Raw genomic sequence first — 27,657 nt, forward strand, 5'->3', positions numbered from 1 at the left:
TTAACCATCCCGGGAAACCATCAGCCATTTCTCAATATGAACAAGAATGAAACATTTTCTTCGTAGAAGCAACTGAAATATAAATCCTTTCACCCAGAAATAAATCCCAACCACAGTAAGGTGCAGGGATGTGTGGGCAGACATGAGAGCCACGCAACATTACAAATGTAGTCATTCTTCAAGAAATTGGGCATTTCAATGAGTTGAATGATTCTCTGGAAAATATCAGGATTTGGCCCCCCACCTCGACATCAGATAACCACGTAATACCACTTGCCATATGAGAAAGTCTTTTGATTCAGCTTTTCCTGAAAATGTAGCTAACTTGACATTCTTAAACAGTTAATTGCCCTTCAAAATTCTCACTTTGCTGAATGTTGCAATGCGGTTTTCTAGCTATTGGAGCAAGAATTAATACAAGCATATACAAGTAAGTCCTCAATTTAAGATCACAATCGAGCGCAAAATTTTTGATGTTAAGTGAAACATCTGTTAAGTAAATTTTACAACCTTTCTGGCCACAATTGTTAAATTAGTAACACGGTTGTTAAGTGAATCTGGTTCTCCCATTGACTTTGCTTAGCAGAAGGTAGGCAAGGGGGATGACATGACCCTGGGACACCAACGGTCATAAATGTGAGTCAGTTCCAAAGTTTCTGAATTTTGATCATGTGATCGAGGGGAATGCTACAACAGTTGTAAGTGTGAAAAACTGTCATAGGTCACTTTTTTCAGTGCTGTTGTAACTTAGAATGTTCATTAAGAGAACTGCTGTACGTCGAGAACTACGTTGGAGAAATGGACATTCACAAATGTGCATACGTGTAAAAATCCCATTAAATCTTGTTTCAATTGATTGCAAAATAATCATCATCATCATCATCATCATCATCATCATCATCATCATCACATTTTCACACAGAATCACCTGTTAGGAAAGCATGAAAGCAGAGGTGTAAAGCTCTGGAGGGGGAAAAAAAGTCAAACCAATGCAGAAGTGGAAAGAAGTAGATTTTAAAATTACAGAAATAACTCTCTAAATGAAAGATTAGTTGGAAGCTCAACCTTCTTCTTTCATTTCAAATGTTTTATTTTCATTTTTCATTTTCATTTCATACAGTCACATATATACTGTGCATGATTGGGGCCATATAACATTGGGCAACAAGCACAGCCATCCTTGTATTCCCCAAAATACAAAACCAATATACCACTTCAACCCTCCATACACCCTTTCTTTCTCCCCCCTCCAACTTTCCTTTCTCCTCTCCAACATTCCCCTCTCCTACTTCCCCTCCCCCTCTAACACTCCTTTCTCCCCCTCCCTTCCATCTCACCCTCCTTCCAGTCCTCTCTCGCACCCTCTCTCTACCCCTCCCTCTTCTTTCCCTCTGCTCCTCGCTTCGGTGTATTTCTACTATCTATCGGTATATTCAGCTTCTTATTTTTATACTAAAATTAAAAAGAGCAACAGTATACAAGTGCAATCATGTCATTTTAAAATCTGGCACATACTATATTTCCCCCCTCCCCCACTCCACCCTATGACCCCACCTCCCTTCCCCCCTCCCGACTTCCCAGAGCCCGTACACGCTATAGCTTTGCTCAACCTTCTTCTTAAAGGCTGGCTGGGTATCACTTTAAGGAAGAGAGCACAGGTTCTTCTGCTCTAATTTTACCTGTTCCCTGCAATGCCAGCAATGGAAGAGGGTGAGTAGACCAGCCAGGAGATGCCCAAAGAGAATGTGGATGTGGGAGAATGCCCAGCGATTCCCAACTCATGGTGCTGGCCTTAAATGTAGAGATCCAGTTGGTTTAGGTATGGAGTAAGATTACTTTTGATATAATGATACAGTGCATAACAAAGAGCAGGTGGTTCTGAGTTTGCTTGTTTTTAATTCACTTACCAGCACTAGGGAGTGACAGCTTCCTCCTAGACAAAGAGGACTAGATGCCATCAGATAAGTAATTCCCAGGGTAGGAAGCCCCCAGAACCCACATCCCGACAACCTGCAACTTCTAGTTGATCTTGATAAATTGCCAAGCTCTTTTCAGGTCCTGTGTCCTTCCTTTTCTCCCACCCAGGAGGAAGTTGTCTGCCTGGAAAACAAACACACATGTACAGTTACCTTTTTGACAAATGAAGTCCCACCCCTTTGATTGGAAGGAAACACCAATGGAAGCATTTTTGCCCAATGCAAACCGGAGCTGTGGGCAGCTCCTACAGCCTAGGTGGGACCTCAGGGAGAAATGAAATCCATTCTCCTGACATGCCATGAACAAGATGGTGGTGATGAGGATGAGAAAGGGCATTAACCTTGCTACTGCCATCTCCTCACCTGCTATCAGAGGTGGTATTCAGCAGGTTTGGACCAGTTCTGGAGAAGCGGTAGCGGAAATTTTGAGTAGTTTGGAGAACTGGTAAATACCACCTCTGACTGGCCCTGCCTCCATCTATTCTCTGCCTCCCGAGTCCCAGCTGATCAGGAGGAAATTGGGATTTTACAGTATCCTTCCCCTGCCACGCCCACCAAGCCACGCCCACAGAATGGTAGTAAAACATTTTGAATCCCACCACCATCTGCCATCTCAATGTATGTTCGGGAAAGGCAAATGCTGGATGAATGCATGGGACTCCGTGTGGGTGAGTTCATGCATGTGTGACCTGAATCCACCATCTTTCCCCAATTTATGATCTACTACCCCTCTCATGCCTTCTGTCAAAGGTTTCACGAAAACCACTACCTCCCCATTCCAAATGATGTTGTCTTCTCCTAATCCCCACAACTCCTAATCCCTTTTGTTTGGGATTAGAATAGTCCTTTTTTTTCTCAGGCCAGTCAACTAAAATGAAGAGAACTGGAATCGCAGCTTTCAGAGAACCTCTAGAGATTCTCCTTGCTTTGAGGGTTGTTTTCTAAACATTTATGAGGCTGTACATTTTTAAAAAGCTTTGTGAGAAAAGAACAGGCCTAATAAGTTAACAAGAGACGTGGTGGCTCAGAGGCTAAGACACTGAGCTTATTGATCAGAAAGGTCAGCAGTTCGGCAGTTCAAATCCCTAGCGCCACATAACAGAGTGAGGTCCCATTACTTGTCCCAGGTTCTGCCAACCTAGCAGTTCGAAAGCATGTAAAAATGCAAGTAGAAAAATAGGAACCACCTTTGGTGAGAAGGTAACAGCGTTCCTTCAGCATTTAGTCATGTCGGCCACATGACCACGGAGACATCTTCGGACAGCACTGGCTCTTCAGCTTTGAAACAGAGATGAGCATTGCCCCTAGAGTCGGGAACAACAAGCACATATATCGGAGGGGAACTTTTACCTTTACCTTTAACAAGTTAACTCAAGATTGGCGAAGATCAACCTTAATGTACCTCCACCCAAACTCCGACATTTCTTGGCACCTTGAATTAAAGAAAGTCTTTGAGAAAATCTGAAAATGTATTCCAAGGTTCTTCAAGGTTCTTCCAGCAAGTTTTCCGTATTCTGGGAGTTCTCTATTAGCATAGCTAACAGATGGGAATTCTGGATGATGTTGCTTCAACACATCCAGAGGACACTAGGTTGGAGAAAGCTATGATAAAGGCTCAGCAAAGGGTAACTAAACTGTCACACTCTGCATTCATGATTCCTACTCCCTGGCAGCTACATATCTACCTCTGTATACAGGAGAAGGGACAAAGACATCCATTGTGCTGCACAATTATAATGTGCTAGCCTTGTTTGTCCTTTGTAAATAGGGCTTACTTTCCATTAAGCTATATTAACTGAGTTTATTTACAACAGCTAGTGTATAAAGGTTAAAAACATATGAAGAATGGTTGCAGGAATTGGTTATGTGTAGTTTAATGAAAAGATGGACTAGGAGGTGACATGATTGCATATTCCAACATCTCAGGGGCTGCCACAAAGAAGAGGGAGTCAGCCTATTCTTCAAATCACCTTTAAAGCAGGACAAGAAGCAACAGATAGAAACTAATCAAGGAGAGAAACAATCTAGAACAAGATAAATTTCCTGACAAATAGAACAATTAATGAAGTTGTGGCTGTCCCAACCCTGGAGATTTTAAAGAACAAATTGGACAGATATTTTTCTGAAATGGTAATAGGGTTTCCTGCTTGAGCAGGGGGTTTGACTAGAAGACCTCCAAGGTCCCTTCCAACTCTGGTTTTCTGTTATATATATATTTCTTGCAGTCTTTAGTCTCCTTTATTTTAGAAAAAAACTTTTTCCAGTTATCTCCTGACATCTCATTCTTTCTGATTGTTCCTTGTCATATAAAGTCCTTCCATTCACTAATACAGAGTTGCAATTTTTGTATCGGCATTTTTTTTCTTTCTTTGTCCCAAACCTGTTTAGCATTGTTTGAAACATACTTGAAACCCACAATTTAGTATGAACCATTACTGTGTAAAAATATCCAATGACTCCATTGTCCAATCTTTCTGCATGCACACACACACACACACACACACACACACGCAATACCAATTTGCTGTCCCTAAACCTGCTACACTTTCTGAGTAGACAGAAAAAAGGAGAATAAACCAATTGAGAGGGAAAAAAAGATAGAGCTATTGGGAAAGAAGAGACAAAAACAACAAAGACTTTCTCCGCTAATTTCACATTTTAAAAGCTTGAGTAAACCACAATGAAAACTTCAGAGAACCGAGGATTCAAATAATGATCTGTGTGAGTGTGTTGGCTCCAAAATTCATTGAATTACATTCACATTGAAATGCAAATGAAATTAATTTTCCCCATGTATAGCAGGAAGAGAAAGGATGAGTCAAAGAGGAAGCAAAAAAAAAATATGGAAGAGAAATTAAGTAAAATATCCACAGAAAAGTTCCAGTTTGTTTTTAGTCTTTATTATGATGGGGTGGGGTTCTTTTTTCTTTTTACAGTCTTTTCTTTAAAAGGGGGGCTGTCACAGAAAAGAGGGGATCAACCAATGGTGGGTTTCAAACTTTTTTAGAACCTCTTCTGTAGGTATGGCCTGCTTTGTGGGAGTGGCTTGCCAGCCATGTGACTGGGTGGGAGTGGCTTGCCAGCCATGTGACTGGGTGGGTGTGGCCAACTTGTAAAATGTGGTGAAACTCACTTAACAACGCTCTTGCTTAGCCATTTGTCTGGAATAGAATAGGGTCCGCTGCTTGAGCAGGGGTTTGAACTAGAAGACATTGAGGATCCCTTCCAACTCTGTTATTCTATGTTCTATAAAAGTAAAGATTCAAATTAAGATCAACTCTTGGTGAAAGGACACTTTTCTTGACAAAAAAAGTGCTGTTTTTCACCTCTAGAGGCTTGGTCCTTCTATATTTATTTATTTTATTTATTTAGTTTGGCGAACATTTACAAGATATCAGGTAATTAGTATGAACATGGACATGAGCAAGGAAAATAATAATAATAATAATAATAATAATAATAATAATAATAATAATAATAATAATAATAATAATACAAATAAATGGGGACAGTAGGACAGGGATGGTAGGCATGGTGGTGCGATTATGCACTCCTCCTTTACGGACCTCGTAGGAAAATGATGAGGTCCCAGGTGTTTGCAAGACAACCTACTTCAGAAAGAGATTGTCCTTCTGGTGCATGAAACCCAGGAGGGTCGATTAAATATCACCCACACCACATGGGCTATGATATCAAAGGAGGGGAGCTGGAGATGCAGTTTCTTCAAATCAGTCTCCTGTTCCCGTCACGGTGGCACCTCTTGTCCCAGAAAACATACAAAAACTTTTTCAATTCATGTAGTATGCTCTGACATCAGTTCTGGGTCTTTGTTTTTTTCAAACAAATGTTTTATGGATTTCACACATTGCTAAATTGATTCCACCACAAATCCGCGAAGTCCTTATCCGCAGAGACATAAGCGCGAAGACTAATTCGTGCCGTTCGAAACGCTAAGGAAAAACGCGACCCTACCGTGATGACATAATCGCGGAGGGCAAATCTGTGCATTCCCAAGCACTCAGTACCCTAAATCTAACCCTAAACCTAAACCTAACCCTAAACCTAACCCTAAACCTAACCCTAAACCTAACGCTAAATCTAATGCTAAACCTAACTCTAAACCTAACCCTAAACCTAACCCTAAACCTAACCCTAAAACAAACCCTAAAACAAACCCCTAAACCTAATCGTAACCCTTACCTTAATTGAAATCGGCTTTCTGCCACAGCGCCGTTTTAAAGCACCCTTCTGTTGCCGCGCTATTGCTGCGGCGGTGATGACGCGCGGTGATGACGTTGCGGCTTTAGCGACGCGATTTTATCACCGCTATTTTGACGAGCGCGGTTTTGTCGTGCCACGTGCTAAATTGCCCTGAATCTGTTGGAGTAGGCAATCTACAAGAATGACCAAAGAATGGAGAGATAGACTTGTCTTTCTTATCATCTTGCAGGATTTAGCCACTTTCCAGTTGAGGGTACAACCCTGGATTTCCTAGTGGTGTACTATCAAGTACTAATAGAGTACATGCTGCTTTAGCTTACCAAGCTTGGCTAGATGAAGTTACCTGAGCTGAAAAGTGGCTTCTAACACTGTACCTTCTAACACTGTACTTGGTTTCTTTTTCTATTGCTTTCCTAACCCCATTCTGCCTTCTGCCTTTGCAGGCCCTTCCCATCAATCTAAATAGCTCACTGGTGGAATCTGCCTTGTAAAAGTGAAGGGGCCAATACGGATAGCTCGATTTGACACATGAGGAGGAAGAGAGGGTCCGTATGGCAAGAGACCATTTGGAATGGAGAAACTCACCTGGTGGTCACACAGGGGAAGCTTGCGGGTACCATTCTTGGCTCCGCAAGCAAAATACAAAGGTTTTCAAGAAATAACTTAATGGGAAAGAAATGATCATTTGAGAGGTATTTGAATGGATAATAATAGGAAGGTCCAAGCCTGAGGAAGACAGCCCTGAGAGTTAGTTCTGACCAGGAGAAGGAAGTGCATAATGAGACCTATCTGTTCTGATCCAGGCTTCCCAAGAGCATGAAGCAAACTCCTTGTCCCAACAAAAACTCCTTTTATTAATTGACTGTGAATTCTGCTCATTCACATCCAGCAAAGTCTTTCAAGGGACCTTATCTGGCTTGGAGAGCTGACAGGTTGATATCTGCAAAACTTGGCAAGGGGTCTCAGAGAGACACGAACCAATTAAGTGAAGTAATTGTCTAATGCAAACTCCACTCCCCTTTCGCTCCTCTTTTATTTCCTCTGGGAGGGGCCATTCATTGTACACCTGTGGCATTATTCCCGAGTTGACCCCTTCGTCTGGCAACTGTGCATGTGTACACTGAGAACAGGCTCCAGCTGTTTGTCTGCCTCACTGATGTCTGCCTCTGAAGGCAGCTGATAAATGGCTTACAGCTCTGGCCCCCTCCCTGCCTCCGACACAGAGCCCTCATCAGAGCTTTCTCCAGACTCCAGGACTGGCCCATGTTCCTCCCCAACCTCCTCACTGTCCGAATCTGCTGCCAGCTCCACTGGCCACTGGTGGGCCATAACACTATCTTTTATTCACACAATGCACCCAGCTGCCTGGGCTCCTTTAACTGGGAAACAAAACAGGGTTGTTGTTTTTTAATAGCAAACATGTCCTTTAAATAAAATAAATACTTCATAGTTCTTTTTGTCATTAGCCCTTTTATTATTAGATTATTGACATCATCATTCCCAGGAAGAAAATTGTGAAATAACAATGAAGATGGGAAATGTGGAGGACACAGCAGCTGTTCTTAGAACCATCTGGACTCAGAACCTGGACTTCTTGAAAGGAATCTGACCTGAACTTCTTCTAATGTGGTGTCCTCCATGAATATAGGCCTACAATTCTTGAGAATCCACAAAGTCTCTACTGGCTGGGGACTATGGATATAGCTGCTGCTGATTACTCATAGCTGTTGGCCCATCCTACCCGGGAATCCTGGAGAGTTGTCGTTTCAACCCATCCAGAAGTTAATTGAACTTGAGAAGTGTGAATCTGAGAATTCCAGAATCCCTGGGGAAGTTTTGATGCTGAAGCACCACCTAGAAGTCCAACTCAAGACTCAGTTCTCTTTTGCGGAAATTTTTTGGGGAGACTCTACTGAGAGGGCAATCAAGGCTTGGGCGAGGTAGTAAGTGCTCATGTACAGGACACGGGCAAGAGGATGGGAGGTGCAGAATTCGTTGTGGGCAACTAACAGATCAGACACGATGAAGATCAAGCTGCCCGCCGAAGCCATCCATTTGGAGCAAGACAGTGCACGCCAGGTCATGGCCCCGAGGAAGCCACAATAAAACAGCACAGCCCACGTGTAGAAACCTGACAAACAGGGCAGCAGGATCACCACGTAACCGACAGCCACGAGCCCCTGGATGACCAGGAAGGTGAGAGGTCGAAGGGGAACCAGACCAAAGGCTGCGATGTAGCAGAGATGGCAGATGACGAAAGCACCCATTCCTGTAAAGGGGACAAAAGGCACACCAATTACAACAGCCACATAGGCCACCTCGCTCTGTCAAGATCAGCCACCGCCAGTTCAGTCACTCTGGCAGCCTCCTCTGGTTTATGACTTCAGATGCACTGGATTATTCTATAATTGCAGCTTGCTAAGCCAAGAAAAGGCACTCTGAATATGACCTACAAAATTGCCTCGTTCAGTCCTGGCCTATTGTCTACCTTCTGTCCCCAATTTGGTGCCTAAGTGCTCTTTTCAACTGGGAAAGAAAAGATACATGCACAGCAGGGCTAAAAGGTAGCTACGTTTATTCCTGATAAATATTTAATGTCTTACTCCCTAATGCAGGCTCCGAAAAAGATGAGCATGACATAGGCGGCCCTGTTTCTTGATGGCTGTATTATTACATGTGTTTTGAGGGGGTCTCACTTTCTCCTTCCCCTTTGAATGAAAGCTGCCTGACAAAATGGAGTATTGTGGCAAAATCCTCATCTTTCATTTGCATTCATTTTTTGACCAACAGAAGCTGTTTTTGGCCTCTTCAAACCCTCAGTTTACCCCATTAATATTTTAGGGGTGGGACTGGCCAGGGGGCACATTTCCAAAAATTAGATTGCAACCCGCTTGCCATATTTATCTCTAAGACTGTTTCAAAAGTATTCTTGGAAATAAAGATGATATTTTAGGTTTAGGAATGCTTTTGACGGTACAGGTAGCTCTCAACTTATGACCATTCATTTTACAACTGTTCATGGCACTAAAGTGACTTGGACTTGCAAGCAGTACTCACACTTACAACCATCATGGCATCCCTGCAGTTGTGCGATTACAATTCTGGTGATTTAACAGAACAGAACAGAGTTGGAAGGGACCTTGGAGGTCATTTAACCCAACCTGTTGCTTAGGAAACCCCGATTTGCAACCAGCATGGATTTATGACAGTTGCAGCATCCCAGGGCCATCTGGTTGCCATTTGTGACCCTCCCAAGGGGCTCCTATCAAGCGAATTCAGTGGGGGAATCCAGATATGCTTAAGGACTACATCATTTGCTTAACAACTGTGGCACAAAAGTTGTAAAATCAGGTGCAATTGAATGGACTGCATTGCATAGGGATGGAAGTTCATAGCTGTAGTCATAAGCTGAGGACTACCTCTACTCTTTATAACATCAGGTGGGGCAGAGAGTTTAGTGGTAACCAAGGTAGGTATCTGTGGCACCGGATTAAAACTCCCTTGGACAGTATTAAAAGTGTCAATCAGGCTATAATATTGAATTAGAGAAATGGGAAAAATTTGGGGGAATAAATTTAAAAACGACACTATCAGCTGCATACAAGGAAAACCAGTACAAAATGTTTTATAGATGGCACCTGGCACCAACAAGGTTAACTAAAATCTTAACAAATACCTCCCCAAAATGTTGGAAATGCGAATCAATACATGGAACTTATTACCATTTATGGTGGACCTGTGAGGAGGCTAAATTTTTTTGGAAAAGGATCAAAAATTGGCTGGAGGCAATAACAGGGGTTAAAATAGAATAGAAACCTGAATTTTTTTTTTTAATTAGGAATAATGTCTGCAAAATACAAAAAAGAAATCCAGTATTTAATACTACATATAATTACGGCAGCACGGATTGCCTTTGCCCAGAAATGGAAAAACAAACTAATTCCAAGCGAAGGTGAAATAATAAGAAAGGTTATGGACTATGCTGAAATGGACAAACTAACTAAAGAAATCCAGGGAAAAGAAGAATCAGAATTCTACCAGATATGGGATAAATGGTATAGGTGGATGGAGGAAAGAAACAAAAATCAATGGAGGAATATAACAAAACTCAAAAAATAATAGTTATGAGTAAAATAAGAGGGTTAAGAATGGTGAAATCCAAATGAAATACAATAGAAGGGGAAATAATATAAGGTGAGCGGTATCGATTGATAATTGCTATTATAAAGAACAGGAAGTTCCTGTTCGTATTGTATTGTATAAATGTGGTGTACATCTAAATTTTGTGTATGTGTATTTTACATGTTTGTTAACAAAAATCTTAAAAATAAAATAAGTGTCAATCAGAAAGTACCCTTGATGTCCTTCTCGATCTGTTAATATAGAGCAAACAACTCCAAAGAGCTACTATTGAGAATTTATACAGAACTTTCCCTTCCATTAATGAGATATTCATCTCTAACGTAGAGTAGGCCTGGCTTTACCATAATTTCAATAGATGAAATTCATGTACAATATTTATTTCTATGTGTGTTCATAATTTGCTTAAAAAAAAAAAAACCTTGGATAGGTGAGGTGATTTCTTGTTTCATCTTAATTGGGATTTTTCAAGGTATAGATAAAGGTTCCCCTCGCACATACAGTATGTGCTAGTTGTTCCCAACTTTAGGGGACGGTGCTCATCTTCGTTTCCAAGGCAAAGAGCCAGCACCATCCGAAGATGTCTCCGTTGTCATGTGGCTGGCATGACTAAATGCCGAAGGCGCACAGAATGCTGTTACCTTCCCACCAAAGATGCTTCCTATTTTTCTACTTGCATTTTTATGTGCTTTTGAACTGCTAGGTTGGCAGAAGCTGGGACAAATAACGGGAGCTCACTCTGTTATGCAGTGCCATGGATTCGAACCGCCGAACTGCCGACCTTCTGATCAACAAGCTCAGCGACTTAGCCACTAAGCCACCGCATCCTTATCTCAAGGTATAAGGCAGGCTAAATACCCTTGCTTTTTTCTGGAAGAATGAGATCACCCTTTCCCAATCTGGTACTTTCCAGCTCTGCCAGATCCCAGGATCCATAATGTTCAGCCACTTCAAAGATAATCAAGCCTCAAATTGAGAGAGCTGGATTGGATGTGCTACTGTATTAAGTTGTCTTCCTGTTTAGGTGATTGTAAAGAATAACCAGGTGATATATAATTATTCAGACCTGTCCTGGGCATTGTCACCCTCCATATTTCCTCCAAGATGTTTTATTTATTTATTTTGGAAATTTTTTATAGCAACCTACTTGCTCATGGGGACTCTATGTTGCAATATATATATCTTTAGATTTTTATCCCTTCTCATGGTACTTGTGATATGCATTTAGCTGGCTCCCTCGTGTGACGGGAATTGGTATTAAACATAACAAAATGCAAATTACAGGTAGTCCTTTACTTATGACAGGAACTGAGCCCAAAATTTCCATTACTAAGTAAGACAGCTGTTAAATTAATTTTACCCCATTTTACGACCTTGCTTGCCAGAGTTGTTAAGTGAATCACTGCAGGTATTAAGTTAGTAACCGGGTTATTAAGCGAATGTGGCTTCCCCATTGATTTTGCTTGCCAGAAAGTCGCAAAAGGTGATCACATGACCCCAGGACACTGTAACCATCATAAATATAACCAGTTGTGAAGTGTGTGCAGCCATCTTTAGCTTTCTTGTTTAAAGTGGTATTTCTCATCTTCTTCCAACACAACTATTGCTCTGGAAATTTTCTAGACACACTTCCCTAAGGATGTTGTTGATAGTGGGTTCAAGAGTTGGAACCCAGTGGGGCTTGAAGCCCCCATGACATGACATGCAATCTTGGGACTCCAGGATTGCTGCCGATATCTCTGTTGCTGGACGATCCTTTTGGATCTAAACCGTTCTGAAGGAACGGTGAAAGAGAAGAGCATGTCCCTGGTCGATCCAGGAGGAAGCTCTTTTTGCCGGCTATAAGAGAAGCAGTCAAAATGGCTGCAGAAGGTTGGGAGAGTCCCCTGAAACGGAAGCAAAACAGGAGAGACAGTGTGTTGAAATGGTGAGAAAAATCCTTATTATTAGAGAAAACTGAAAAGAGTTAAAATAAAATTGAAGACAGAAGGAAGTAAGCGGCGAATTAACACTGGTTTAAAACTATAGTGTTATCCTTTTCACTTTAATTTTTTTTGGTCTGTTTTCTAGGAATGGATTTTTTACAAATGCCTCTTACTTTTAAACTGGACTGGTCTTTTTTTCCTTCTTCCTCTATATTTCTTCCATTTTTTGTATTTGTGGATTAAAAGTTCCTTTACCCACAAGGCTCGATCAGATCGTAATCTTTAAACATTTTTTTCTTTTGTTCCGGAGTTCGGAGTTTAGAAAGAGAGGCAAAAACAGAGGGAAAGAATGTAACACTGCCATCTAGAGGCTAGGTAACATCTGATAATACAAAGCTATTGGCTTTGTTTCCTGAAAGGTCAGTGGCTATACAGGTGCTCCTTTGAAGGAAAGAGAAAGCTTTGACCTGAAAAACTTTACTGAATTTGTTTGAAACCTAGCAAAAGCCTTGGATGTTTTAGTGGCAGTGTCTATAACCTGGAAAAAAAGGCCCAATATGAAAAAGAAAAGGGACTAACATTGCAAAGAATTATGCTAGAAATTCAAAAAGTCTTAATAACCACAGAGATAATTGAAAAGAGACTTGAAATTATAGATGAAAATACAGAAAGTACAGAGGGAAGAGTTGAGAATACTTATAAAACAAGGATGAAATTTGAGGACAGAGTTCAAAAAACCACAGAGACATATGAAAGTGATAAGAAAATTATTGACACTGACAGCAAATCGAGAGTGGAGGGAAATGATAAGTGTGAAATATAGAAAGGAGAGATAGATGAACTGGAACTATCTCAGATGTCAAAATATAGATGAAGAAAGGGGATAAAATTTGGCAGAAACAATGAGAGTAATTTCGGCAGAAGCACCAGCAATAACAAAAGTCAAGCTGATGAAAGGAACAGATAGAGGGTTTCGAATCTTTATAAGATATGCAATGAATAACAAGTTGTCAAGAGAAGTCCACATAAGACTTATCAAGAAAACACTTAGAATACAGATTCTACAAATGGCAAGAGATATTGGACTGTACTATTTCTGGAAGGATACAGGATGATGAAATGAAATGTCACAATAAAATTTAGTTAAATGTATTTAAATTTTGAGTACTATGTCTAAGACAAAGTAATAATAGCTATAGCCAAATAAATTATTAATAATGATAATAAAGCATTTACATATACTAGATTGATAATATGAAATTTTATACAACCTGCAAGTAAGGATGATGGAGATGATGTTGAAAAACCTTTTTATAAAAGATAAATAATTCTATATAGAACAGAATATAAAGATATAATATCATTGGATGATTTCAGGATGATGTAATGAAATGCCATAATATAAATTTACTTCAAATTTAACATGTTTCATGTAAAAAGGATGTAATAATAGTTATGCTTAATGGATGTTTAACAATTATAACAATTTGTATACATGTATATTGAATTGATGATACTAATAATTGGAAAAACATGGAATTGAAAATTATTAGAGAATGTTATCAATCCTAAAATAATAGAATGATTTAGAATAGGATATAAAAAAAATCTTTATTATTGGATATATTGATGATATAATGAATATAAATGGATACATATTAAGAATACCTTGTTTAAAATGGAGAAACAATAGTAAGCAAACAAATGAAGTATAATAATAATGTACACAAAGATATTTGATTGACAATATGTGAATTTTGATAAAGCTCAAGTGGAGCTTGACTATGGAAAGGACGCAGAAAGACCTTGTAACCAATCGACACACTGTATGCTGTTGAAGAGGTTTTTATGTTATATGTCTTGTGTGTTTGTGTTTGTTTGAAAATAAAAAAAATATTTTAAAAAAAGAGTTGGAACCTGACCAGCTCCTTTTGAACCCTTCAGTCTCCTGCAGATGTGCTCCTCCCTTGCACACTCCCCTCCATGACCATGTTGGCTTAGCTTGCAGGAGGGCCCAGGCATCTTGGCTTCCCCAGAGACATCTTCCTTCATAATGCCTGTCTGCCATTTCCCAAAGCATCTGTCAGGTGGGCATCTTACATATCCTTGTTTAGCATAGTCAACATGCTGAATCTGTGTTTAGAAATCAGGGTTTATGCTTTTGAGAGAACATTGGCCCTGGGCTGCATGGAAAGTCACTTCAAACTGGAAAAGAAATGTGCATTCTGCCCAGTGGTTTGATTCAAACTTTTTACTACCGGTTTTGTGGGCATGGCTTTGTGAGCATGGCTTTGTGGGCATGGCAAGGGAAGGATACTGCAAAATCCCCATTCACTCCCCACTCCTGGGGGAAGGTTACTGCAAAATCCCCATTCCCTCCTCACCCCACTAATCTGCTTTCCAGCTCTGTTCTCCTGTGCAGGGCAACAAAATAAGATCAGCTGGGAGCCGGCAGGGCAGGGCCAGCCTATTTGCCAGTTCTCTGAACTACTCAACATTTCCACTACCGGTTCTCCAGAACTGTCAGAATTGGCTGAATACCACTTCTGATTCTGCCATTTCTATCCCCAGTGAGTGCATTAGATTCCCCCCCCCCCTCTTCAGACAGGACTTTTACTGAGCCACATTATATCTTTTGTTCTTTTCATCACTTTCTGGGATGTGGGGGGGGGAAAGATTGCTTTTGTGTCTAAGCACAGCTACGTGCAGCTCTGCCAAAGTACAGCTGTGTATTCATTTGCAACAGTTAATTCTGATTCTCACTGTTCATTGATTGCTTCCTCCTCCAGATCTATGACCTGCTAATCAGGTTGCTTTAGGACCTGTGTTTAATGCACTTTGAGAAAAGCACTACACCCATGTTCAGAAATGGCCCAATGGACAGGTAATGGGGTGGAACAACTCCCCACCTGCAATTGTTAGTTGGGGAATTTAAGATGGCTAAGCATTCAGATAGATTCATCTGGCTCTACTTCACCAGATTAAGGAAAGTGACAAGTGACAGTGTTTCCTTTGAGCAGGGAAGTGAAACCAGAGGAAACCCACAATTCCTTTGCTTAACTTGTCCTGCATTAAAACAGTACCTTTTGCTGTCCTAATTATCAAGATAAAAATGGGAATGAAGGCAACATTATTTATTATTAGATTTTTATCCTGCCCTTTTAATATATATAAGTGAAGGCATGCCTAATATTCCTTCTTCCTCCATACCTTTGAGAGGGGTTGGGTTGAGTAAGTGAGTGGCTGGCCCAAAGTCCCCCAACCAGCTGCCTTTCATGCCTAAGGCAGGACTAGAATTCCCAGACTCCTGGTTTCTTGGCCAAGACCTTAACCGCTAGACTAAATTGGCTCTCTTGATGTCAGTATATCTTTTCTACCAGATCATGGATTGGAGAAAAGCACTTGACTGTGTGTCTATGGCTGTTCTCTCAGTAGATCCAGGCCTTGAGGCTGGACATTTATGCTCTGGGTTGTCTTTGACAACTTTGACTACAATGCTAACGAACATAAATTATAAAGTACACACGTAGAGACATATAAAATAAACACCAGCATCAATCAGCATACAGGAATGATGGTTCTCTAGATGTTATTGAATTGCACTTCCCAGTGACCAGTATAGACTACGGCAGGGATGTCCAAACTTGGGGACTTTAAGACTTGTGGACTTCAACTCCCAGAATTCCCAGACAGCATGGGGAATTCTGGGAGTTAAAGTCCACAAGTCTTAAAGTTCCCAAGTTTGGACACCCCTGGACTATGGGGAACGGTTCTGGAACCTATACGTCAGCAATAGTACATCTATAGGACCATGGGTTGTCCATCTCTGAGGGAGATTGTTCAAACAACAGGTAGGATGAAAAATAGCAGACAATCATCACAAGTGAGTAATAATAGGTAATAATAGGAGTAATAGGTGAACAAAATACCATATCCAGTCTAAACAACTGACTCATAAGCTTTAATGCAATACTATAAGTGTGCTTACTTTTCAATTACCAACTTTTGGAAAATAAGGAATTGTATCCATGCAAAGTAATGGCCGTTCTGATTTGGTGATTAAAGCTACCGAAATGATTAAAAACCAGCCCCAAATTTTAGCCTAGATACTTCCCAACAGTGTCATCAACCTTCAAACACCATACCTGCAAGGAAGAACTCTGGCCATACCAAGCAGGCATCTCCCACACATGCGAACAAGAGACCAATGAAAATCCACCGGGAATACAGTTTGAGGTTGCCTCCATTTTTGGACTGAGTGGCCACGAAGAACGCCAGGGAGAACGTGGGGAGGCACTTTATGACAGTGCTCTTCAAGCTGGGCTCAGGGAGCAAAAGAACGAAATAGATGATGCAGGAGACCACAAATGGCAGGAGCCTAAGCAGCATGGTTCTCTTCTAAGATAGGACAAGTGGGAAGAGGGAGAAAGAAGAAAAAAGAAATGAAAAAAAAACACACACACACACACAACACATACTGTTTTGTTGCATTCTCAATTTGCTTTGCTGGAATGAGAAATGTCTGCAGTGCATTGTTTAAAAAAGCATCAAGATGGCAGCTTCAACAGTGCGACCAGAACTTCACCTGTTTGTAAATGCACATTGTGACACATATCCAAATGGGTGACACTTTGATCTTACTGTCCATCTTGACTTTTATCTACCATTCCCTGTAGACAAGAAAGAGATCAAAACTAAGCAATGATATCCCAAGACTGGAATTTTGTGAGTGGTGGGTCCCATCCTAAATGGAATATTGTGGACATCATTATATTTCATAATGCTTTATAAAGATTGTTCTTAACAATTAATCCGAGGTGGCGCAGTGGTTAAATGCAGCACTGCAGGCTACTTCAGCTGACTGCAGTTCTGCAGTTCGGCTGTTCCAATCTCACCGGCTCAGGGTTGACTCAGCCTTCCATCCTTCCGAGGTGGGTAAAATGAGAACCCGGATTGTTGTTGGGGGGGGCAATATGCTGACTCTGTAAACCGCTTAGAGAGGGCTGAAAACCCTACAAAGCGGTATATAAGTCTAACTGCTATTGCTATTACTATAATTTGATTCATTATTCCCTCTCTTCTCTTTTTCTCTTCCACTACGTTTTTCCACAGCTGGAATCTCAGCTGGCGGTGAGGAATTTCAACATACCTTGCCCTAAATTATGCCACACCCATTATTCTGGGTGTTCACAAATTTTAAAGAAAAATCATGGGAATGGACCAGTTGTACTGGTTCATCTACTTACTAGCATTTAGAAGCATCTACTCAAAGATGCTAATAAGCAAGCAGAAAGGGAAACTCAATTAATTGTATGATGAATATGATGCCATTACATATAATGTTATTTATCTTAATCAGACTACAGTTGAGGTAATAATAGGATTTGTACCCATTATTAGAGGTGTGGATGATGAAGACTTGGAGTCACTGGGTATAAGTTGGGTGGCTATATAAAGTTGTTTAATGAATGAATGAATGAATGAAGGAAGGAATGAATGAAGGAAGGAAGGAAGGAATGTCAGTTTCTTTTATGGAAAGTGGCTCTGAGATTCATACAGACTTCAACCTTTCTGCTTGGGTGGAACTGATGACCAGATTATATACTAAAGAATGTCTTTTTATACTTAGATCATTCAGAGGCAATACTATTATGCCAGCACAGAATATGGATACCCCACAGTCAGTGTTCAGGGAAGAATGCTAATTATTCATCTCCTATATAATTTATTAATTCTTTACATTGGGTAGAGCTGTTTCTGAAGTGGCATTATGAGAATAGCACTCTGGGACGAAACAGTGGCCTCTGTTTATCAGCATTGGAGTCTATAGATGTGAGAGAGCTAGTTTTAGCATATTTTGAAGAACAGAATTTCATTTTTTTAAAAAATTCCTATAGCCACTCATCTCAACAAATTACCCAGGGCGGAATGCATCATAAAGAATACAATAAAAATACAAATAAAACAATACAAAATAAATCAATATGGTCACTGAATAAAACTATTACTATGGATGTTAATACAGCCAAATAAGCAAGGTCCTTAAGACACTCAGGACTCTGAGTTTAGGTCTGTAACTAGATCTTCACAGCCTTACAAAAAGCCATCAGGGTCATCCTATAATTTATTGAAAAGACAGGGAAAAGAGGGGGACGTCTTCAGAAATCTGGGAAATCTAAAACTTAAAATGACTTAAACTTCAATAAATTGCAGTTGCAAAACAATGTAATGTTTCAAAATTGAATTCTCTACTATAAGCTTGCATTGTTCTGCATCCATTTTCTGAAAACTGCCTTTAGCAACATGTTCCTCCCAGACAAATAGGAAATGCACAGCAAGCATCCGCATTCATTCTCTGGATGTGGATCTCATATGGGTGCAAAGAAGTTTGGGTAGATCTTTCTTATCCAAACCAAGAGACACCCCAACGTCCTGATTCTCCTTGAAGGAAAGTCCCAAAAGTGTTTTTTTTCAAGGGGCAACTGGACTTTCTCGTCTTTTCTTTGAAGGCATTTCACTTCTCCTCCAAGAAGCTTCTTTAGCTCTGACTGGATGGTAGGGAATAGAAGGGTTTATATGGATGAGAAGTGAAATGTCTTCAAAGGAAAAAAATGGGAAAGTCCAGTTGCCTCTGGGCCTTTGGGACAATCACGACTGGGACGATTGAGAATCTCCATAGACCTTAATGGAAAGATATGCAGAAGAAAAGCTACCTGAGACGAGAAAGGATTCCCAGCCTTCTCACAATCCCATGCAGATAACTACCTGGAATCATGTACCCCAGTTCCCCCTTCCTCCAGAGATACAGAAAGAGCTTCTTACATTGCCAGCAACTCTTCTCTTGTATTGTGCATCTAACTCCAGGATATCCATGGCTTCCACGATATTAAGAAATGCCGCTGGGTTTCAGAGGCCTATTACAGTTGTACCTTGCACTGGTGGTGGACTTTCATCTTCCACACTGCAAGGCCCCAAACAGATAGCAAGACGCTCAATTCTCCTCGCCCTTTCTGTGCTTGTTACGACATTGGCAAGGTCAATCTTTCTTTGGCACAGTGTAAACTTGATGGGGCTTTTTTGAGAGGCTAAGGGGATAAAAGGAGTTTGCTTGAATATAACTGGGGTGTCCATAGCAATTTCTCTAGCTACAGCAGAAGGGGGTGGGTCTCGGCAAACAATATTCTGATGGTGTTTGAGTTCTTGATAACTCATCACTCTGCATGTATCTGAAAAGCTGAGCTTGCTTGTTTTCTTGCAGATGTTTCCTTGCCAAACTAGGTAACATAAACAGGACAGAGAGACAGAGAGACAATGTCAGAAGAATAGTTTGGGGTTCCAACTCGAGCCAGGGTTGCAGAAGAATAAATAAAAATGAGATACAGACAAGTTGTGAGGAAAGAAGTCATTTTTATTCCTAAAAGCAAATAGCAAAAGCAAAAAGTTTGCCCTTAGGAGCAGTTGCAGAAAAATGAGATGCAGCAACAAAGTTTTATAGGGCTTGTCCAGGGTGTGGAAGTGTCTACGTCAGGGGTGACAAACTCAATTTCATTGAGGGCCTCATCAGGGTTGTGTTTGACCTTAGGGAAGTGTGGTAGGCCTGGCCAAGGTAGGCAAGGTCAGCTCAATGTCACTCATGTTGGGAGTGCCTATGGTGGCCCAAGCACTCTGCCAGCAAAAACATGATTCCAAGCCCCGTTTTCTGCTGCGATGGCCTCCTGCAATCCTCTGCCAGAGAAAACATAGCTTGGGAGGACTGCATGCGACCACGGGCCACATCTAAGTACTGTACCCCATGGGCCGGATCCAGCCCCCAGGCCTTGGGTTTAACACCCCTACATGCTGACTTACTTGAGGGGTGTACTTTGAGTAAAATATTTCCCCATTTGGTATTTAATTTAATTTCAGCTTAACTGTCAATAATTGAGACTCTGGATTATCAGCCTATTGTGGATTCTGTTAATGTTTTAAAGGAAGATGGAAACAGTATAAACAATAAATATATATTTTGATATAAATCTTCTCATGATAGATAGGTAGGTAGGTAGGTAGGTAGGTAGGTAGGTAGCAGTGACGTGCGGTGAGGTTTATGGCTGGTGAGGCAAAAAGAAAGAAAGCGGCTTGACAGCAGACAAAAAGAGATTTAAAGGAGGAGAAGCTACCGGGAAGGGGAGGGCCGGTGCAGGGAGAAGGAAGGTGCCCGGCCAGGCTGTATTCTTAGGGAACTGACAGAGGGAATGAGAATAAAGAAAACTTAAGAGGAAAAAAGGTTCATGGAGAGGTTTCAAGCGGCTTGAAGAAAGAGGAGGGCGCCCAACCGTACAGGTGAAGGAGCCAAGAGAGTCTGCCTGAAGAATGCAGGAGGCAGGGAGGGAGGGACTCTGATGAGACCATGACCCGAAGCCCTGGGACGGGAAGCAAAGCGGGGCGTGAGGAGGAAAGTGGGGGGAGAGAAACAATGGCATCATCCTCCCACCACTGCTTCCACCACCGGAGCCCGAATGCAGATCTCTCGCTCGCTGCGGGGGAAGGACCAGTAGACGATGCGGCGCTGCACAGGCTCCAGGATGCGCTCGAAATATTTTTCCACCCGGTGGAAGGGCCACTTCTCTGCCACATGCCGCGCCGCGATGTCCAGCAGGTACTCCGGGCTCTGCGTCTTGCCCAAGGGCAGCACTCCAAATGCAGCATAAGCCACGGCCAGAGCAGAGGGGAAAGCGGCAGCGGCAGAGGAAGCGGCAGCGGCAGCCGACAAAGGTCCCGTGATGCAAAGTGCCCTGCCGCCACCGAGGTCAACATCCACGATGCCACCGTTGCTGCCGCCCGCCCATTGCTCCGGCCTGCAGCCAGCACCATACCCGAGTCTGCAGTAAAGGTGCTTGGCAGGGGTCAGGAGCTGTCCGCGCTCTGCCATGATCATGCTGCTTCTAAGCGTCCTGCCTTTAAAGTCAATCCCCCCTCCCCAGCCAGCCAGCCCACCTAGCCCATTCCTCCCCCAGCACGGTGAGCTCCAGCGGGTTGGACGCGGGTTAAGGGGCCTGGCAAAAGAAAGAAAGCGCCAGCCCACCAGCAGAGGTGGGTAAAAGTCCCGCTTCTACTGGCGGGCTGCCCCTCTCTACTCAAGCAAGCTGCCCTCCTTGCCTCTCCCCCTTTCCTCTCTTCTCAAACAAACTCTCTCTCAAATTGAGAGAGTTTGTTTGAGTGAAGTAAAGAAACACACACACACACACACACACACACACAAATTACTTACAATAAAAATTACTTACAAATTACAACAATTTTGAATTCCTCCCCCTCCCTCTGACCCACATATCTTTTCCAACTGTGTCACAGAGGATTTCAACTCTGCTCTTGTCTGCCACGATGAAAATGTAAAAAATGTAAAAAGAAAAAGGCAAGAGCTGCTGCTGCCAGAGTCCCCAATGGATGACTCTGCTTAACTGTTTTAAAAGAAGCCTCTAAAAAAAGTGCCCTCTGCAGGAGGAGGCGAGAGAACCACGTGCCTCCTTTGCATAAGGAATTTTTTGCCTTTTAACCCTTGCTTAACTCTGCTCAAGTGATCATAAAGATAGACTAAAGGAGGCACGTGGTTCTCTGGCCTCCTCCTGCAGTTAAGCATTAAGCAGAGTCATCCACTGTGGCTCTGGCAGCAACTACCTCAGCCTTTTTCCTTTTAATTTTTTTTTTCTTTTCATGATGACAGTGGTGAGGCCCTGCCTCCCCTGACTGCACGTCCCTGGTGGGTAGACAGGTAGATAGATATAAAAGGAAAGAAAGAAAGAAAGAAAGAAAGAAAGAAAGGTTTACTTGTTAATTATTTACTTACAAATGGGGGAAAGTTTAGAGACCTTCCAAAGGATGGTCAGCACTGAAGGAACTCAAATGGGTCTTCCATGTCTCTCCTGATTTGTCTTCCATCCAGTTTCTGCTCAAACTCTCAGTTCTTTCTTTCTTTTAACTTTTCAAAGTGTTTGAATGAATTCCAGAGTTCAGTTGCTTTTGAACTCAGCATTTTATTTTCCCAGATGGAGGAAACAAAAGGCCACAGCTTTTAAACAATGAAACCAGCATTAAATCTGGAGAGCCGTGGCCTCCAGTCTTCTGAATTTTTACCCAGTGGTCCAGTCTTAATGGCTTCTCTGTATGTGCAGAGCTCTGTATGTGCAGAGCTCAACTATTAATCTCCAGGAGGAGACACACCTCAGGGCAGTTCGGCTTTTCAATCTCATACTCCCTGAGAATATTCCCTGAATTCTCAGCTCACGTGCTCCCTAAACCAATTCTCCAGGCCATTCTGGAAGATGAGCTCCTAACATTTCTGAAGAGCAGTAGGTGAAGAAACCTCATCTCAATGCAACAGTTGATGATGACTTGAGTGGAGAGGAGCTGCTAAATTATAAACCAAGGATTATTGATGATAACTGAATGAGATAGAGCCGAGGAGCTGAAATAACAAACAAATGAGTAATATTGGGTGGCAAATGCCTTATCCCTTTGATCTAGTTGATTGCTTATTGCTTATGAAATATTGTAATTAGTTTTTCTTCAGACCTTCATATTTGTGCTCTTGAATTTCACTTGATTGGTTAGTTTGTTGACTGTAATGAATGTTTACTATTGCTATAAAAAATAACCTTGTATCTTATCACTGTTTATCTCGAAAAATACCTTTTAAGTCAAACCGCATGCAATGTTGTAAGTAAGCTTATTTCTACTTCTCATTTAAAGTGCTGAGTGGAGTGGAAACATCTTATAGCAACTTTTGGGGGGAACCAATATTTATTATAGTTTATGACCAATCATACCCCAAAGAGTTTGTTATCTATCTATCTATCTATCTGTTTCTCTTATCTATCTATCTGTAGATATAGGCGTAGACAGACATAGATATGTAGAGATTGGGATATATAAATACACCCACACATACACTGTCAGGCCTGCAGTTATATTCCTTTTGGGATTTTTGGCCTGCCACACTCTCTATTATTTTCCCATGCTGTTTCATTAGTATAGTAATTGGGAGGGGAATAGAAAGGACTAGAATTGTGGAATGTGTTGTTGTCATTCCTTTCTAGAAGCCAAGGTCATATTTTGTCTCCGGACCTCTGCACCTGACCGGAACCAGCTGGGGGGGGAGATGCCAGCGTGGTCAAAGAAGATTGGACCATGTGATGGATTTATGGGTGTTTGAATAAGATCATGAACTTTCAGCTAGGTGGAATCCTAGGAAATTTTCAGATTTGGGATTCCACAGTTCGTTGCCAACATGTCTGTCTTATTAAATTGAAACTTTAAGGATAGCTCTGCCTTGGACTCTGATTTAATTCTGCATGATATTTGGAATGCTGACATTCACATACATACAAATAGAGATGGGATTTTATAATGCAAATAGCACATGTTTAAATATAAGAAAACAGAAAGGAAAAGTGAAGGAGGGAACTAACTAATAATGCAAATAATAATTCAAAAATTGTGATTTCCCTTTTCTTTCCATTGCTGGTTACTTAAATCTCAATTATTCAAATTAATAATTTATCCTTAATGAGCTTCTTTTTGTATGCTGAAAACTGCAAAACACAGTGCAGCAATGATATTTGAGATGTTGGAGTTCCAATCTGTGCATAGCAGAATGACATTACAGACAGTGGAAGGACACTTGGAATCCCACAATGGGCAAATAGTCGTAAGCGTGAAAAACGGTCATAAGTAACTTTTTTAAAGTGCTGTTGTAACTTTGAATGGTTACTAAACAAACTATAGTAAGTGGAGGATCACCTGTATTTTTATTTCCTTTTTACTTTTGTATTTTATATTTGGATAAACCAATAAAATACTTTAAAAAAGACTTAGCAGACTGCCTTTTATCACAATCATTGTGACAAAAGGGACCTTAGAGAAGCACATGATCAATTGTGTCTCCTGCTTCTTATGCCAAGAACATCAGTGTTAGGTACAGTAGTTGCTTTTCTGTAAGCTTTGGGCATCAATTCCCAATAGTCCCAGACTGCATGGACAATAGAAAGGAATTCTGGGACCCTTAGACCAAAATGCCAGCCAATCTTTCTTTGATACCAGCTCCGGGCTGCCAAAATCTAGTGTCCATAGGTGACTGTTTAAATTGTTGATATTTTCAGTATCTCTTTATCATCCTTTGGATTTCTGCAAGGCAAGAAATTATCACCACCGAGCTTCTTTTGATACTGCTCTGTAACTCCCAAAATAGGATACCTATCTCAAAAGATCTCACCCAAGCTTGGATTCACCATGAATATCTTTCTGATGCTTCAAATTCAAAGACCAGTTTAATTCCACACATGTGGGATTTCACACTGAGAGCCAGGTTGGTCTAGTGGTTAAGGCACCAGAATCAAAACCAGGAGAATACAATACAACACAATAGCAGAGTTGGAAGGGACCTTGGAGGTCTTCTAATCCAACCCCCCGCCTAGGCAGGAAATCCTATACCGTTTCAGACAAATGGCTATCTAACATCGTCTTAAAAACTTCCAGTGTTGGAGCATTCATAACTTCTGGAGGCAAGCTGTTCCACTGATTAATTGTTCTAACTGTCAGGAAATTTCTCCTCAGTTCTAAGTTGCTTCTCTCCTTGATTAGTTTCCATCCATAGCTTCTTGTGCTACTCTCAGGTGCCTTGGAGAATAGTTTGACTCCCTCTTCTTTGTGGCAACCCCTGAGATATTGGAACACTGCTATCATGTCTCCCCTAGTCCTCCTTTCTATTAAACTAGACATACCCAGTTCCTGCAAGAGAATGTGAATTCTAGTCCTGCATTAGGCATGAAAACCAGCTGGGTGACTATGGGCTACTTACTTTCTGTCAGCCCACAATGCCAGAGTTGAGCAATAGGGAGGTTGGCCAATTCCTGTTGCAACCAATTTTATTAATCACATTTATGTGGCTGCTCCTCTCAATGTAATGTGCAAAAATTAAATCTTGTTAGAAGACTCAGCCTTTGCTAACTATGATTTCCACAAGAACATTGCTCAAAGCAACAAAAAAATTAAATTAAAAGTCTGCTCTTATAGAAGAGAATATTTGTAGCTCAGGGTTGAATTGTGGGGTCTTTGATGCTCTCAGAACTTGCTGGTTTTCTGGCAGATGTTTTATTAGCCTCTTAGGCAACATTGTCAGAGCTAGAAGGGAGTGGGTTTTGTACTCAGTTTATGTACTATTGTGATTGTCCTGTCGGTGGCAGGGTTGGAAAGGGGTCTTGATTAGACTTTAATTAATCAAGGAACTACCAACACAGATAACCAAGGTAACAATAAACAACAGCGTAATCAAGGAAACACTAAGACCCCTCCCATCAACACCAACAGGGCAAACCATTAGTATATAAAATGGGAGCAAATCCCACTCCCTTCTAGCATTGACAACGTTACTCAGATTGGTAATGAAACATCTGCAAGAAACACAACCAAGCTCAGAGAGCATCCAGAGCGCACCCACAATCTACTCTTAGCTAGAACAGAACATGGAACTTATATTTTGCCAGAGTTGGTCATTCAGGACCCTGTGAATCTCTGCACTTTGCCTGGCACCAACACTTTGTTAAATCACTGCATCCTTGCAAATGTCAAGAAGCACCAAACCTTTGCTTGAATGCTGGGCCCTACTCAAAAATGAAAGGGAGCTTTTAAAGTCCCACTATACTGAAGGTAAGAGAAAGAAATCAAGTGTGGTTCTGGCATTAAAAAACAGAGGAAAGATGTTAGAAGGGGCTCTCTAACATCTTTCTCTCTCTCCTTTCAAGTAAATGCATCTTGAGACGTACCTTGAGCCTTCTCCTGTTTGGAGTAGTGAGGGCACTTCTCCCGTGGAAGTGCTCTCTTGGAAACATTATATTCAGAAGAGGGGTGCACTATCTTCTTCTGTGGAAATGGTTCTTCTGTCCTTTTTCAACATACTGCAGTGAGAAATTGCCTGAATGGACACACTGTTCAAAACAGGATGCTAGTAGATCCCATTAGACACAGGCAGCCGAGCATTTGGTTACAGGAAGCTTAGTTATTCAGATTGCAAGAGGTGTAGGCCTGTTTCTTGCTGGAGCGGTTGATGAAATATTTCTGGTCAGGTTCCCATATAATTCAACCACCTCTGAAGATGATGTTCTACTTAGCAGGGTGGGAAAATAATGTTTTGTTTCACCACATATAAATATGTGTCTTGGGCTATACCTATAATTTTCAGATCTGGGGAGGGCGCTAGCCCGTTTTGTGGTGCAACGTTGGTCAAATAAGCCCTAAAAGAGAACAGCCAAGACGACAACAACCACGATGACTTTCTAAACCATAATCCAGTGTTTCTCAACCTTGACAACTTGAAGATGTCTGGACTTCAACTCCCAGAATTCCCCAGCCAGCATTCGCTGGCTGGGGAATTCTGGGACTTGAAGTCCAGACATCTTCAAGTTGCCAAGGTTGAGAAACACTGCCATAATCTATGGGTTAGCCAACAAATCGTTGGCTGCCATCGTTTATTAAAGAAGCAGTTTACACCAAACTGGTAGGAAAGGATTGGTTTTGTCCTGCCAAAGAGAAACAACACTCATTGCTCAACCAATATTGAGAAGGCGGCTAATGACCTCAATCAATAGATTAGCTGATCTCTGCTAAGGCAAACTTAGAAGAGCTACTGAAAAACCAACTTTGTGTTTTATTTGCATTTAAAGGCTACGTCACAATTTTCCTTCAACTTTTCAAACGTTCAAAGTGCAAGTTCTTTTCATCAACTCCAGCCTTTTCCAAACTAGACCTTCCCAGTCTTCGTTGACCAACCCACACAATTCCCCCCCAAAACTAGATTTGTAAGGGGGATATTAAATGTTTATTAAAAGCAACTCTCCAAGCTCCATCTTGGCCTACCATCCATCTCTAAAAATAAATTAACTAACCCAAACATTGTAATGAAAAAATCTTACCATTATCCAAGTGAGTCCTCATAGATAATGAATCAACAATTATAATCCTCACTGGCCACCTAGACTTTGGTTGGTGTCTCAAAAACAAACAGGAACATGTCAAATGCCTGCTTCTGGCATGAGCATAATCATATTATGTCGGATATTGTTGAGAAACTTCTGTAAAAACTTAGGTAATTCAAAGCAGACTGGCATTGACATACTGTTACAAAAACATTCAACAAAAATCCAGGCACGATGTATTCAGATGAATATTAATGCAAGACACACATCAACTTAAACTTTTTTTTTAAAGTGCTTTAAGCACCTTGAGAATGAAATGTGTTTGAATCAACTGGTAATTTGCTTCGTAATTAAAGAAAATGTGCATTTTCTCCCTTAGTATAAATGCATTTACAAATACTCGTGCTGCAAAGGACCTCAGATCTTGGGGCTGCAAAGTTCATAGAG

At 41.3% G+C, this 27,657-nt stretch overlaps 2 protein-coding genes across 3 annotated transcripts in view; both read right to left on the bottom strand.

Annotated features, from left to right (window-relative positions):
• The window catches only part of PTPRH (protein tyrosine phosphatase receptor type H), a 56,028-nt gene extending 53,936 nt beyond the window's left edge, over positions 1-2,092 (bottom strand). The window contains exon 1 of the mRNA XM_087713856.1: positions 1,908-2,092. Within this exon, the coding sequence (XP_087569982.1) occupies positions 1,908-1,958 (51 nt within the window). The 5' untranslated portion in view covers positions 1,959-2,092. The remainder of the gene's footprint in view (positions 1-1,907) is intronic.
• A 5,555-nt stretch (positions 2,093-7,647) lies between these two features.
• On the bottom strand, positions 7,648-27,303 carry TMEM86B (transmembrane protein 86B). Of its 2 annotated transcripts, XM_087713857.1 has the most exons (4): positions 27,208-27,303; positions 26,062-26,193; positions 16,408-16,660; positions 7,648-8,466 (listed from the first exon to the last, which is right to left on the bottom strand). In XM_087713857.1, exons 2-4 carry the CDS (start codon positions 26,125-26,127, stop codon positions 8,072-8,074), a joined length of 714 nt encoding a protein of 237 aa, XP_087569983.1. In that variant the 5' UTR covers positions 26,128-26,193; positions 27,208-27,303; the 3' UTR covers positions 7,648-8,071. The 2 variants fall into 2 exon arrangements, with proteins under 2 accessions (XP_087569983.1, XP_087569984.1); XM_087713858.1 differs by lacking the exons at positions 26,062-26,193; positions 27,208-27,303 and adding an exon at positions 19,085-20,206.
• Between the last annotated feature and the right edge of the window lie 354 nt (positions 27,304-27,657).

This window comes from Thamnophis sirtalis, unplaced genomic scaffold, assembly GCF_051295495.1.
Source record: "Thamnophis sirtalis isolate CommonGarterSnake01/CBP01778 unplaced genomic scaffold, rThaSir2_p1.2 scaffold_4, whole genome shotgun sequence".
Lineage (NCBI taxonomy): Eukaryota > Metazoa > Chordata > Lepidosauria > Squamata > Natricidae > Thamnophis > Thamnophis sirtalis.

Bases quoted from the DNA above. Each gene is read 5' to 3' on its own strand.
- TMEM86B (XM_087713857.1), bottom strand. From the start codon at position 26,127: ATGTTTCCAAGAGAGCACTTCCACGGGAGAAGTGCCCTCACTACTCCA. The intron at 16,661-26,061 runs GTACGTCTCAAG...GTCCTATCTTAG, and splicing joins CAAACAGGAGAAGGCTCAAG to AAGAGAACCATGCTGCTTAG. The intron at 8,467-16,407 runs GTATGGTGTTTG...TCCCCTTTACAG, and splicing joins GCCAGAGTTCTTCCTTGCAG to GAATGGGTGCTTTCGTCATC.